The 14,844-nt window shown below is 40.7% G+C and overlaps 1 protein-coding gene across 4 annotated transcripts in view; it reads left to right on the forward strand.

The window, feature by feature from the left end:
- The window catches only part of LOC149143195 (uncharacterized), a 427,005-nt gene that overhangs the window by 65,278 nt on the left and 346,883 nt on the right, over nt 1-14,844 (forward strand). For all 4 annotated transcript variants that reach the window (XM_089448074.1, XM_089448072.1, XM_089448073.1 and 1 more), the window contains one exon: nt 13,665-13,734. In XM_089448074.1, coding sequence (XP_089304200.1) covers nt 13,665-13,734 — 70 coding nt within the window. The remainder of the gene's footprint in view (nt 1-13,664; nt 13,735-14,844) is intronic.

Genomic DNA, 14,844 nt, shown 5'->3' on the forward strand with positions numbered 1-14,844 from the left:
AATAGTAAAAGTGATCAATCAGCTCCCAAAATGTCTTCAAGACAACCTAGGAGAACTCGGTCTCCAACAAAGGTAGTGGCAACCCAAAACAGTCAAGGTAAGATGGTCAAAACAGCAGTGCATGCTACAACATACTGCAACCAACCCTAACCAGATAACGCAGTCATAAATGTGCCCTTAAACAGTGAACGCAGACATGTTCAGCACTTCGGCTAGCCTAGGAGAGGCTGCCCACACAAGGCCGCAGTCAATGCAGGCAATGTGCTGGTCAATGCAGGCCTAAACCATTTGCTGCACCTTCTTGCGTCCTTGCTGCCCTAGCTGCGTCCTCTTTCCCACGCTGCCCTAGCTGCGTCCTTCTCTTTCCACGCTGCCCTAGCTGCGTCCTTCTCTTTCCACGCTGCCCTAGCTATGTCCTCTCTCCTTCGTATACCCAAGAGACAACGGAAGAGATGAGAGGTAAGATGAGTCGAGATAATGACTCAACCTCTCCTCTAATTATATGCAACGCTGGGCAAGAGTGCCACACACTTAACTGTTGGCCGACCTTGACAATTTGTCAAGTAATTACTAATAAATTCATATCTCCATAAATACTTGTCGGAATTGGATGATCTTTAGATCAATCCTACACCTCTCGACAAGAGGAATCTAGGAAAAATATTAGCTGCCATAAATGAGGTGACCCACATGGAGTTTGGCCCTAGTTGCCAATTTTAACACTCCCTCTCAACTAGGGAGAACTCCATCTGCAGTCGGTCTGACTGTTGCTACTATTGTAGCCATCAAATGCACTGCCCTGCACAGCTTGGCCCTGCTCTACTCTGCTCGAACTATGAAGAAGAAGAAATGATCGAGGATGTATCATACCATCCTTCACTGACTCGAAGTCAGTCTCAGAGTGTGTCATATCACTCTCACTGTTCCCAGATCAATGGAGGTCATCCTAGCATAGGGAGTACGGTAGATACGACGATGCGTCCATCGATAGTACTACTATGGTCCCTAACCCCATTTCCCTGCTCATTGATAAGATGAGAGGTACTTCCCATGAGTCCCAGACTGCATGGGTAGGATGCCTCGATAGGAGAACTAATCATCCTGTCAACAGGGGAACGAATCATCCTGTCCAACAGTCGCCACAGGAGAACTAATCATCGTGGTCCATAGGAGAACTAATCATCCTGTTCCATAGTCGCCACAGAGAACTAATCATCCTGGCCCATAGGAGAACTAATCATCCTGTTCCACAGTCACCATGGGGTGTCACAAGGGAAGGTTGAACCTTTCACCCTGTACATAGTGCACCACCAGGGGATGGTGAGTCACCCTGTGGTCGCAATTTGCTCCAAGAAGTACCCCGCGCCTCCCTTGGAGCTCCCAGAGCTCAATACATCATACTCGACCCTCATAAGAGGGTCTTCAATACCTTTGATGTCATTCCACACAACAACTGCGATCTTCTTTCTTGCAAAAAGGAGTGCCACTATACTTTTGATTAGTGGGTGATGATGACAAAGCAGATGTTGACACACATTCAATTTTGCAAGATAAATATTCTTACTGCCATGCAGACCTTGATGTAACTATAGTTGTTACAGTCATTACTACTGGAGCCTCAAATCAGGACTGAATATTGAAATCATCTTGATTTGTTTACAAGAGTTGAATACTTCACAACAAGTCATAAACACTAGCTAACTGATTAGATGTTTCTTGCATACCTCCACAAATGATCATCATGAGATGATGCCTAGATCCACTGTAGCTGCTTCAAAGATAAGGAATCCACGATTTACATCTGTCTTGTTCACAACTTCGATTGTGAACAAGAATGTAACACTGTCATCGATATACAGGGTTTGCATAATGGCGAACAGAACATAAGAGATGTTGAGTTGCCATTCATAGGAGTGAGATAAGCAAATCCTGTAAGCTTCAATGCATGAATAGCAAAACCAATACATGACTGTAACTGAGTGAATCTAGCAACCATTGATGTGTGACATTGTTAAAATTGGCAACTAGGGCCAAACTCCATGTGGGTCACCTCATTTATGGCAGCTGATATTTTTCCTAGATTCCTCTTGTCGAGAGGTGTAGGATTGATCTAAAGATCATCCAATTCCGTCAAATATTTGTGGAGATATGAATTTATTAGTAATCACTTGACAAATTGTCAAGGTCGGCCAGCAGTTAAGTGTGTGGCACTCTTGCCCAGTGTTGCATATAAATAGAGGAGAGGTTGAATCATTATCTCAACTCATCTTACCTCTTATCTCTTCCATTGTCTCTTGGGTATACGAAGGAGAGAGGACGCAACTAGGGCAGCGTGGAAAGAGAAGGACGCAGCTAGGGCAGCATGGGAAAGAGGACACAGCTAGGGCAGCAAGGACGCAGGAAGGTGCAGCAAATGGTTTAGGCCTGCGTTGACCAGCACATTGCCTCCATTGACTGCGGCCTTGTGTGGGCAGCCTCTCCTAGGCTAGCCGAAGTGCTGAACAGGTCTGCGTTGACTGTTTAAGGGCACATTTATGACTGCGTTATCTGGTTAGGGCTGGCTGCAGTATGCTGTAGCATGCACTGCTGTTTTGACCATCTTACCTTGACTGTTTTGGGCTGCCACTACCTCTGTTGGAGACCGAGTTCTCCTAGGTTGTCTTGAAGACATTTTGGGAGTTGATTGATCACTTTTACTATTGCTGTCCAAGGGTTTCATTATTGCTGTTGTAAATCACTGATTAGTGATATTGTACTATCTCTCTCTCTCTGTGCTGAACTATTGAAGATAAAAGAAGATTTGATCAAAGGGTTTCCCCACATTGGGGTTTGTCCTTGGCTAGCCGCCACATCTTGTGTCTCTTGTCTTGGCTTGTGTTCTGTCGATCGTTTAATGTTCTATCTGCACTTTACTTTATGTTGTGATTGCTAATCAGTGACTAATAAAAGGTAAAAGAAGTAAACTGCTCTAAGCATAGAATATACCATAATTTAACATGGTATTAGAGCTGAGGTGAAGACAAAGCCCAAGCAAGAGCAAGAGAAATCACTGAAGAGAAGGTTGGCAAGGCTATCTTAAAGAAATCATGGGAGTATGGGGAGCATGATGGTGGGACAAATCGAGCATATCTATCATGCAAATTGTGTGGGACTAGGATGACAGGAGGGGTTACGCGATTGAAATACCATTTGTCTAGACTCCCTGGACATGATGTTGGGCTTTGTACAATGTCTAGTCCGGAGCTTATACAAAAAGCTCTTGAAGCAATTGATGAAAAAACAGAAAGAAGGAAGAGGCAGAAAGAAACAAGGCTGAACATGCAGGTAGATTTTTTAGGATATCTTCTTCTGATTTTGAGGCTGAGGGTAGTGGGAGGGGCTCCACAGCATCACCTACTACTGCTAGTGCGAGGTCATCATTTTTTGTTCCACGAATAGGACATGGAGCACAACCTTCCATAAAATCAATTGTTAAAAAAAAGGAGAAGCAAGAAGCAGATAGAGTTATGGGGAGGTGTCTTTTCTAGAGTGACTTACCTCTCAGCATCACCAAAACCAATCCATTTTGGCAGCCAATGTGTGATGCTATTGCTGTTGTGGGCCCAGGGTACAAAAGTGCTACATATGAGGAGTTGCGGGGGCCAATTCTTCAAGCAAAAAAGCAGGACATGAACTCTAGATTGGTGTAGTTGAAATAAACATGGGAAGTGTCTGTATGGACAATGATGTTTGATGTTTGGATAGATAGGAAGGGTAGGACCCTTCTAAATTTCTTGGTACATTTTCCGAAAGGTACCATGCTTATTAAATTAGTGGATGCATCAGCACATATCAAAGATTCAACAATGATATGCGAGTTGTTAGATGGGTTCATTCGCGAGATTGGTGTGTAAAATGTGGTGCAAGTCATAATAGACAATGCAACTAATTATGTGTTTGTTGACAGAATGCTTATGGAGAGGCACCGCACATTATTCTGGAGTCTGTGTGCAACACATTGTATCGATTTGTTGCTTGAGGATATGGGGAAACTCTCCTTCATCAAGGAGGTGATTGATATGGCTAGGAGCGTCCCCAAGTTTATTTATAACCATGCTTTTGTTCTTAGCCTCATGAGGAGATACACTAGAAACAAGGTCGCAGCATCCTGCAATCACATGTTTTGCCACCAACTTTATTACTCTTCAGTCTTTGCTTCAGTGCTAGTTCGAGTTGAAGCAAATGTTTGTTTTTGATGAGTGGCATGATTGTAGATACGGCAGGAGACAAGATGGGAGAGCCATTGCAAAGATGGTGTACTCTGACATGTTTTGGTAGGGAGTAGAAGAAGCGTGTTCAGTTAGTGAACCTATAGTAAAGGTTCTGAGATTGGTAGATGGGGACAAGCTTGCAATGGCTTATTTGTATGAGGTCATGGATAGGGCCAAGGAGGCCATTCGTTCTTATTATGCAGACAAAGGTTCTGCTGGGCTTGATAGGCATATGATGTTATGGGATGTGATTGGTAGTCGGTGGACAAGGATGCTTCATTGACCCATTCATGCACAACACTCTTCCTCAACTCCGCATTTTCATACAAATGCGCCTTTGATTTTGATGGCGAGGCGCTGGAATGGATCCATTCCTGTATTCAGAGGATGGTACCCGATCCTGAGCTTGGTAGCAAATTCAATCGCGAGATACAGTTTTATCGGGATTATGTTGGCCTATTTGGCTTTGATGATGCTATTAGGGAAAGGACCCTCTTCATGCCACGTAAGTGATAAGTCATCACTCATTAGAATTTTCAATTTAGAATTTCCTTATTTATAATTCTAGATTTTTAAAGTTCAATTATGTAACTTTTATTTGAAAGCTTAGTTATGTTTTAAGTTTTTGACTTTTTTATTTCTTTATTTTGTTGTAGATATTTGGTGGCGAAGCTATGGTGCAAGGGCACTAAATTTGTTGAAATTGGCCATAAGAATCCTGAGTCAAACATGTAGCTCTTCAGGGTGTGAGCGCATTTGGTGTGTATTTGAGAAAATACACGGAAAAAAGCGCAACAAGTATAACTTTGAGCTTCAACCTTCAATTGAGCAATTACATTTATTGTAATTTAAAATTTTTAATTTATGACCCTCAAGTGTCAAGAGTCTAGACTCAAGACTCATTAGTTTTTTTGACACTCTTACAGGTTGGTGTTCACACACCTTAATGATTTAGTGTATGTGCATTACAATATCCGACTTCGAGTGAAGCAAATAGAAGCACCAATGGATCTAGATGCCATTTCCTTAGAGAATATTGATGTATTGTCTTAGTGGAGGGTGGAGTCTGAGGTGCCTGTTAGAGTCGGTCTAGTTATCCCTCCGTCAGAGATCAAAGCTCTTTTTTGCATTTCATGTTTAGGTGTCCCATCAGTTTCGATTAGTTGCATTTCGTTAGGCATGCCATAACTCTGACGGAATGGCTTGTGTTACTCATTCCCCTGGTGCTTGGCACTGCTGGTTCAGGTCTATTCATAAAAACAAGTCTTCAAAGGTCATGTACAGTCCTGTTTCAAATTTCTGGGTCATAACAATGGTTCTTGGTCATTAGGTCTTGGGTTGAGTCAGTCTTGTTTTGCAAAGTCTAAGAAGACCAGCAGGCCAGAGGGATGCCCTCGATAGGTGGTTACTTCAATAATTTTCATCATTATACAGATAAATTAGGACTTCTCTTCAAAACTCTATTTTGAAGATGAGTCGCCATCTCTTTTTTTTTTTTGTAAGCTTAGGTGGGACCTTCTCATTTTCGAGTTTTTACATGTCCGTTATTCACCCCATTTCCAGGGAGGGTAGCACAAGAATCGAACCCAAGATCTCCGGTTCGGTGAGACTTCATTTCCACGGCCATTGCCACTTGAGCTACCCCATGCGGACTGATGAGTCGCCATCTCATTTTTGTAAAAATCTTCAAAAATTTTAGTTCTTGAAACGTCCAAGCGCAGCCTTGGTCTCCTTTGCCAGATCATATCACAGCTATCCCTGCAAAAAATTGCAAAGAAAATCATCATTTCAATCAAATTTAAGGAGGAAACCAAAAAGGTCAGAAGTCTATTAATCCTGAAAAAGTGTCAACGACAAAACATTACAAAATGGGTCATGGACCAAGCAAAAATCAAAAGGGAGTCTTTAGAAAGATATTTCATGACATTTTGAACTCATTTTGCATGCCAAGAGTGAAGAACATCATTCCAAAGCGAAATTGTGAGTTTGTGAGGAAGTTGGAGCAGTTTCAGGGGTGCGCGACGCATTGGACTAGGCGCGCGGCGCATCAGGGGCGCGCGGCGCATCAGGCAAAAAATTGCAGTGTAAAAATACACGCGCGCGGCACATCAGAGGCACGCGACGCGTTGGGTAAGGCGCGCGGCGCACTGGGGTTTAAGCCCAAAATTTGATTAGAAACGCATGAACTCGCCTCCTCTCCGCACAAAATTGCAGGTAGGCTCACATCCATCACTTGTGCTTGGTTTTTGAAAGATAAATGTAATAGGTTCATGATATGTTTGCCTTAGAAATCCAAGTGGAAAGCCCTCATTGTCAATAAAATTGCTGTAGGGTTTTAATGCAAAAAATTGCTGTAAGGGTTTCAAAAACAGTGTAACCAAGGTTGTCATTATTTCTCCCTTTCCCTTTGTTTCCCATTCCCAAGTTCACCCTTATTTTCCCCATTAATTCCCTCTTTCATCGTACACTATAATCCCTCAAAATCCTAGTCCCTCACCTATATTACAAAACACATTATCCTTATCATTTCCCTTCCCTGCTCTAAGTCCCTTGTTTTTATTTCCAAATTCCCCTAATTCCCTAATGCTTCCCCTTTCCTAATACTCCCTTGTGCATTTGTGTCCCCTTGGTCACAGCGTTTTTAGAGCAAAAGAACAGTTTACAGGCAAGTGTGCACGCAATTTATACATCAGCATATATATTTCAGCTATCTTGTTTTCAAAGACATGTCAGAGACCGAGTCAGTCTATGAGCAGGACTATGATAGTGATTCTACACCGGAGGTAAATGTTCCAAGGAGGTATCATAAAGGTGGCAAAAGTGGTCAGCATGTCAGGGAGGAGCCTACTTCTTTGGCTCAATTGCAAGCTTGTCCACTTACAATGGATTGTTTTCGGTATCAATCATGTTTCGAACACTGTGAGCTGATCTCACAAATCCAGCATCACCGGGAACTAGTCCGTTTATTTGTTCTACATTTACAGGATGGTCATGTAAACCTTGCCAGAGTGAATTTCACCTTGTCACCTGAGACTATTGCTCAGGCCACTGGGATACCAAATGTAGGGGAGGAATGGAGTAAACGCCAGCTGTTAGACAGATTCTACTATGAGCCATATATCAAGCCCGGGTATATGAGACACTTGAGTGCAGTTTTTCCTTTCAGATTCCTGAGGGATGAGTATGCACCATTGATGAAACTCATCATTCGATATTTCAGTTGCGAGGGCAGATTCTCACGTCTCTATGCGTACCATGTCCGTTTGTTGATGCATTTCACAAGGGTACGTATGATGAACATTCCGTTTTTCATGTGTCGCAACATAGAGAGGATGGTGCCTTTAGTACAAAGGAAGAGCCGAGCACATCAGCATAAGAGCATCTATCACTATGCGTTGATCAAAATCATAGTGATGCATCATTTGGCGCAGCAGGGCATTACTTGGGAAGATTTCATCTCCCGTGATTACTTTGCAGCATTACAGCCACCTCCCGAGATAGTTCATGATGAGGGAGCACCTTCACACCAGCCAGGCATTCCCGAGACTGAGCATATAAGTGCTCCTCCATATGTGACATACCAGCGAGGCCACAGGGCCTTATTTGCATCTACACGACGAGTACTATCTCCACCCGGGGTGGAAGGGGTCTCGTTGACTTCATCAGCACAGCGAGTGTTATCTCCACCTCGTGTGGAAGGGGCCTCGCTTCCGACAGCAGCACCGCAGGTACAGGATAAGGGCAAGAAGCCCAAGCATGAGGAGAGGCCTTCAGGTGAGCCATCAGGTTTTGTTACTATTCATGATGATGAGACAGCTTCAGAATCAGAGGAGACCCAATATATCAGGATTATCAAAGAGCAAGGAACGGACATTCGAGCTTTGCAAATTCAGCTGGAGATGGCAAAGTCAAATATCAGGTATCTAGAGCAGCGGAATAAGCAGCTTGAGGACCAGCACGTGATCATAGAGCTACAGAACATCCGTGAGAATCGCCAAGCTGCCCAACATAGAGAAATTGAGTTCACCTCTCTGGAGCAACAGGTAAATGAGGATCGAGAGGCTAATCTCGAGAGGGTCAATGTCTACTTGGAGGAGCGGCTGAAAAAGGCCAATAGAGACAATGCATTATTAAAACACATGGCTATGCATTACAAGGCCCGAAACCTAGTTTGCAAGGCGCGAATTAGGAGTCTTAAGGCAAAATTGAAGAAAGCGGTCAAAAAGCAAAAAAGACAAAAGGAGCTTGATCGTCTTCGGATTTTGGCCGAAGCTTCTTTGGCTAAGCATGGTACTTGATTGGGGACCCCCAACCCAAATTTCAACAAGTTTGGGGAAAATTTTGTCAATTTTGAAATTTTTGGTTAAAAAAACAGGTTTTTTGGCTTCAACGCGTAGCACGCCGCGCGCGACCCATAAGATTGGTAGGTCCAATTCACAAATGGCTTGTAGTTTTGGATTTGTCATGATGAATTATACATGCTCAGTTATTGCCAAAGCATTTCATTAAGTTCTGGGTGACCAAAAGGCTCAAAAACACCATGAAAATCACCTTTCTGCCACCTTTTGCACTAGCAGGAAGTACTTCCGGGAGAATGCACTTTTGGAGGGGCAAATGGACACCAAATTGGAAAATTTCACTTAGGTTGGAAAGTAGACATCCAGGGCTTTCCAACAAGCCAACCTGAGCTCAATTTGGATGTCGGGAAGTGCCCCAAAAGTAGGTGGAAAGGCGCGCGGTGCATAGGGCTCAGGCGCGTGGCGCACAGGGTTTTTTGGCACAATTTTCATCTCCAGCTTAGGAAACGAAGCCAGTTTGACCAATTTTGACTTGTGATGTGATTTTTTCACTCCTCTTGATGTAATTAATGAAACATGATGTAATTTTGGCACTTTATTACTTGTTCTAGAAGATTCATTCACTAAAAAGTGAAAATTAAATGAATGAATCAGTTTCCTACCTTATAGAGGCAAGTTGTTTTGACTGCCTAGATTGTAGTGCTTTGTTTAGAATTGGTTGAAACAGCTCCTAGGATGATGAGCTCGACCCCTAGAGGCAAGGGAATGAGTTAGCTTGCCTATATTATGTATTTTCTTAGTCATTTTCAGGGTTGGACTCTTGGGAAAAAGGTTTTGAGACTCTATTGTACATTTTACTTCAGCATTTTGGCAAAGGAAAGACCAGGGTTTTGCAGCACTGTTTGGAATTCATGTGGCTTTATGTCTTGATGGTGTGCTTCTTTTAGTACTTGTAAGTTGTTATGTGTATCATTTTCCTTCTCTCATCTTCTGCAATTGAACAAATGAAGTGTTAAGGTAGAATTCATAATCTGTAATGCTCTGCCTTTAAGTTTGTTTGATCTCCTATGTTTTCATCTGTTTAAGGAGAATCCTTGAGGTTTTCTTGCTCTCCTTAGCTCCTCACCTGTCTGATCTACCCACCTCATTAGCTTTTAAGGCATCAAACAATTGCCTACCTTGCTCCAATCAGACCTCTGCAGAAACTGTGTCTCATCCCCGCACCCAAAATTGCCTTTCCCTTTGATTCAACAAAAACCCCAAAAAATCACCTTTAAACCTCTGCACTTAATACCTAGCCTAAGATTAGTTACAATTTCAGTCATCTCGAGCCTCATTGATTATATTTTTCCGAGATTGACCCGGAGAGAGCCCTCTCCTGTCCTCGTAGGGCTAGCTACGAGGCTGAACATGGTTTGATGTTGACTTGAATTTTGCCTTCCTCAACCTGGGGCAAATTCGAGTGTTAACAGTGTCCATCTTGGAGGAGTCACCTTCATGGTTAGAGCCAGATGATCCATTAGAACAGGGGTAGAAAGAGGGGGAGGACTCGGAGGAGGAGCAACACGAGGAGGAGGAGTAGGAGGCAGAGGAGGAGGAGGAGGACACTGTGGGAGCATCAACATCAACACCATCTACTATAGATATAGGAGAGCACAACTCCATACCTAGCAGTCATTATTTGACATTAGGTGCAGGGGTAGGGGCAGGGCTAGGGCCTTCTACTGCTAGGGGCGGGCCTGGAATACAACCCATCATGTTTTCTCGTAAAAGGGGGAGAGGGCATTGATTTCAGATAGATAGCTGCTAGTTTTATTAGTTTTGCTACATGTAACTCATGATGATGAGATACTTTTATATATGTGATGTTATTTTGTATTGGTTCTCCACATTTGAGTCCTCGATTGGACAATTATCAGGGATCAGCAGGATTTGGTATCGCCTTTGATGTATCATTTCTATTTGACATCATATATATCAGTGCTTTATTCATATTTATGTGCCAATGTGTTTATCTCATGTTGTTATTGCTTTATATGTTTAAAAATCTGAAAAAAATGAATATATTATACATTTTTTTATGCTTGCCGATATTTACTGATATTTTGCCGATATTGCTGATAAGATGTTTTCTGGACCCTTGCCGATATTTTGCCGATACCGATATTATCAACATTGGTTTCTCATTGTATTTTTGTCAACTTGTGGGCTAACCTCGGTTTTGCAGGCTTATAATCCATTGAAGAAGGGTTTTAAGGGCTCAAAATTCATTTGTGCCATCATTCAAGGCCTTCTAGCCCTATCCATGAGTCCTAGGGCCTCTTTTTCACTAGGCCGCAAGCCTCATTGGGCTTCTTAGCCCTAGTCACAGCCCTTGGAGGGCTAGATCCATTATACATAATTATTTGGAGGCTCATCCATTGGTGTTGCAGGTCCTTTTTGAAGAGTTACAAGGCCAAGACATCAAAGCTCTAAGCCCTAGTCTTGTTGGCTAGTTCTCTATAAGTCTAATCCATTATTTGCATATGTGTTTGGGCTAACAATTTGTGGTTGCAGTGATCCAAAAGGTCTGCTTCTTGTGTTTCAAGCTAACCCTTTGTGAGTGCAGGCATTGGAGGAGTGACTTCTCTCTTGGGTATCCCCAAACTTGGCATTGGTCTTTAAGGGTTTGCAATCTCTTATCCTCATCCCTCTCTTTTCACTGTTTAAAATTCACATCAGATCTGAAGTATTAACAACAGTGGTATAAGTGCCATAAGTGGTGGCATGTAATCATTCATGAAAGGCCTTAAATCTAATCTAAACAATCTGAAGATCGTAAAAGTGATTCATTAAATAACTTAAGGGTAAATTGATCAATGTTTTACCTCCTTTATTGGATTGACATCGCCATAAAAGAAGTCTGATCAGATTTGAAATAATTGCTTGGGACTTAATTCTAATAAGCCTCGTAGACGTAAAAGTCATTCCATGATTGATTGAAGTTTTTCCATTGACATAGTGACTGTTTTCGAGTGGATTTTGGGACTGATATTGTGCAATTTGTGGGCTGATCTATAAAAGTGATATAGTGAAAGAGGAACTCTTGAATATGTTAAGTTACAATGGTGTCTTGATTGCATAGCATATCATACTAACCCTTGTATTTGCATCCTTGCATTGTCATTGTATCTCTTTGCATTCTTGGTATCTCATTTTTGCAATCGCATTAGTTCTATTAAAAGAATCACTGTTAGCAATCTCATATTTCCTTGTGCTTGTTATTAATTGTGCTTAAGAGAAATTGCATCTCTCTCCTGGTTCATAGGTAATGAGAAGATATTGTCTCTAATTGCTAAGTAACATAAGAATATATTGCTCTCATTATTGTGCTCTAAAGATTATCTTACAAGAAGAATCTAATAAGCATTTTGGATAAGAATATATTGCTCTCATTATTGTGCTCTAAAGATTATCTTACAAGAAGAATCTAATAAGCATTTTGGATAATTGGAATTGTTAATTTTGTTTCATTGGAATTGTTTTTCTTGCTTCATTGAGATTGTCTTTCAATTGTTCTCTAAGTGCATCATTTAATTGCTCTTGTCATCTTGTGTTGAATAAGCATCTTTGATTTCAAGTAATCCAATCTTGTTGAAGTACTTAACACATTTATATAATCTCATTGAAGCAATCACTCATATCTTGCATCTTCATTCTAGGTTAGAAAGTGCATCTCTAAAATTCACTGCCGAGCATAAGCTTGGTTGTAAGAATATAGGACCACCTTCTCCATACAATTTGAGGAGTCTAGACCCTCATTCGCAATTAACATAGGTGACCTTGCAGTTCTCTTGCGCGCAATCCCTTGTAGGAGTGGAGGCACCTAGGTGTTTAGAACCCCATAGGAGGTATTGTTAATGAGGCCATAGCCTCCTCCTTTTTGGCTTCTCTCTACAATTTGCATTTGAGACTAGTCCCAAAAGAATTGAGGAGAAGGATTTATGTAGATAGGGCATCTAATTAAAATCTACCAAGAGCTTGCATCTCACATAGATTTAGGTCTTGCATTTCATCTAGGATAGATTTTGCATCCCGCAACAACTGTTCATCCGGTGACTTGGAATTTTAATTCATATTGAGCAAGTAATTAATATTTAAAGGCATTGGTTTCTAATTTATAATTTTAAGGAATCAAATCAAATCGTGTTTAATAATCATACTTGCTGCTTAATCTCAACCAAGTTGCTAGGCCATTCAGTTGTCTCCTTGACTTGTTGGTTCCCAACAAGTTGTTCATCATCTCAACCATAGGGACTAACCCGTTAGCCTGGATTTAGGAGATAGCTCAAACGGAGAGGGCAGGATCAGAGTGGCAGCCCCTGCCCTGAGCGTTGTCGCATTCCTGTATACAATTTGAGCGAGAACAGGTCTCATTGAACTAGGGTAAAAACCTAAGTTTCCTGGTGAAATGAGAGAACAGGTTTATAATGAAGATCGGTCAATCATCCAAATCACCCCTTAATCCATGTTAGAATGCCCAAAACATTTAGTAAAAGCACATTATTGCAAGATGGTTAAAGTACCTGCCGAATGATTAAAGTACCTGCCGAATGATGACCAACCTTCCTTTAAGAGGAATGCTGGATGGTGAGAGGTGTCTGACTGGTCCAAATGTTGGAGGATCCTAACACAATGTCATGTACAGAGAAATATAGGGTTGCTGGTTGGCTGGCTGTCCAAAGAAGGAGAATTTTTTTTCCTATGGGGTTACCCACATTTTGGTGGGCAACAGGTTGGCTGCTGCATTTATAGTTCTTCAATTGTTAAGAATTATAAAGTATTTGCTTTTGCAATGCATGGATCTTATTTGTATTTGGATTCAAATATCACATATTTATCTTGGTATCCTATGTAAAGCAAGGATGCTTTGAGCATCCACAGTATTGGTTACATAATCTTTTTGATTTTCCTTGAACTAAGAAGTTCCTCTTACATATGTATTGATTCAACGTTGTGTTGTTATAGATTAAGCTTTTATGCTCATTTGTTAAAGTACTTTATTTTTGGTCTGTTTAGGAATTCAGTCTTTGAATTGACTCTGGCATCTTGTTTCACTGTTGTTTCTTCTGATCAGGTGAAAGATGTAAAAATTCGGAACGGCGAGTACTGGTGTTACTTGGAGTATTTTGATTTTCCTGATGAAAGTATGTGTCTAAAAATATTTATTTTTTGCTAATATTAAAACTTTCTAATATTTTCTTCTGATCTTACAATTTTGATTGTGCTTGTTTGTTTTCTCTAGTCAAACATATGTTGGGTTGGTTAAGGAATGTGGATTCATAGGAAGTTTCTATGGTAGAAATTTTTCTTGTTCAGTTTTAGAGTTACTTCCTCAGTGCTGTGTGAGATTTGTATTTCTGGCATCCATAGTTACATCTTTTGTGAATTATTGCATCATGTAGAGTTTTGATTAAGAAGCTGGCTTCTTCCATGTTTGTATTTTTCATTTCTGTATATTGGGAGATTTTATTCGTTAATGATATACTTCAACACATGGGATTAGGTGAAGCCATGTGGATTCATAGAAAGTTTCTGTGGTAGAAATTTCTTTGTTCAAATTTATAGTTTCTTCCTCAATGCTGTGTCAGATTTGTATTTCTGAGATCCATAGTTACATCTTTTCTGAACTATTGCATCATCTAGTATTTTGATTAATTGAAACTGGCTCCTTCCACATTTGTACTTTTCACTGCTGTTGTAGAAATTGTACTTAATTTGGCAATGTGGCTTAGATTTTAGGACATGCCATTACTTCATTAACAACTATTTTTTGTATTTTCTTTCACTTTATTTTTATTTATTTTACTACATTATTTTTTCTAGCAAATCTATCTCTTGCTTTTAAATGTCATCACCTTTGCTTGTTGATTATTCAATTCCTTCTATTAAATTATATATTTCACGTTTTATTGAAGTGTGGCAAGGATTAGTGTTGCCTTGGTATTCTATACTTTGACAGCTTGAATCTCAGGATCATTTAACGAATACAAATAAAAGGAAAAATCTTGAGATCCTTGAATATTACAATTGCATTGAGAAAACAGTCACAAAGAATATGAGGAAAAAGAAAAATAATCAACATAGGAAAAGAACAAAGAGAATCAAAACCCTAAAGATCACTGTCAAAATGAAACAAATACAAAGATAGAAACAAACCAAATAATTGAAGGCCTCACACAGAAATTAAAGGAAAAAGAGGAAAACCCTAAAATGAGAAGTAAAACAGTAGCCAAAGAAAGCAACCAGGATCAAAT

Source organism: Pinus tabuliformis, chromosome X (assembly GCF_031772625.1).
Source record: "Pinus tabuliformis cultivar Carrire ecotype Pingquan chromosome X, CPIR1, whole genome shotgun sequence".
Lineage (NCBI taxonomy): Eukaryota > Viridiplantae > Streptophyta > Pinopsida > Pinales > Pinaceae > Pinus > Pinus tabuliformis.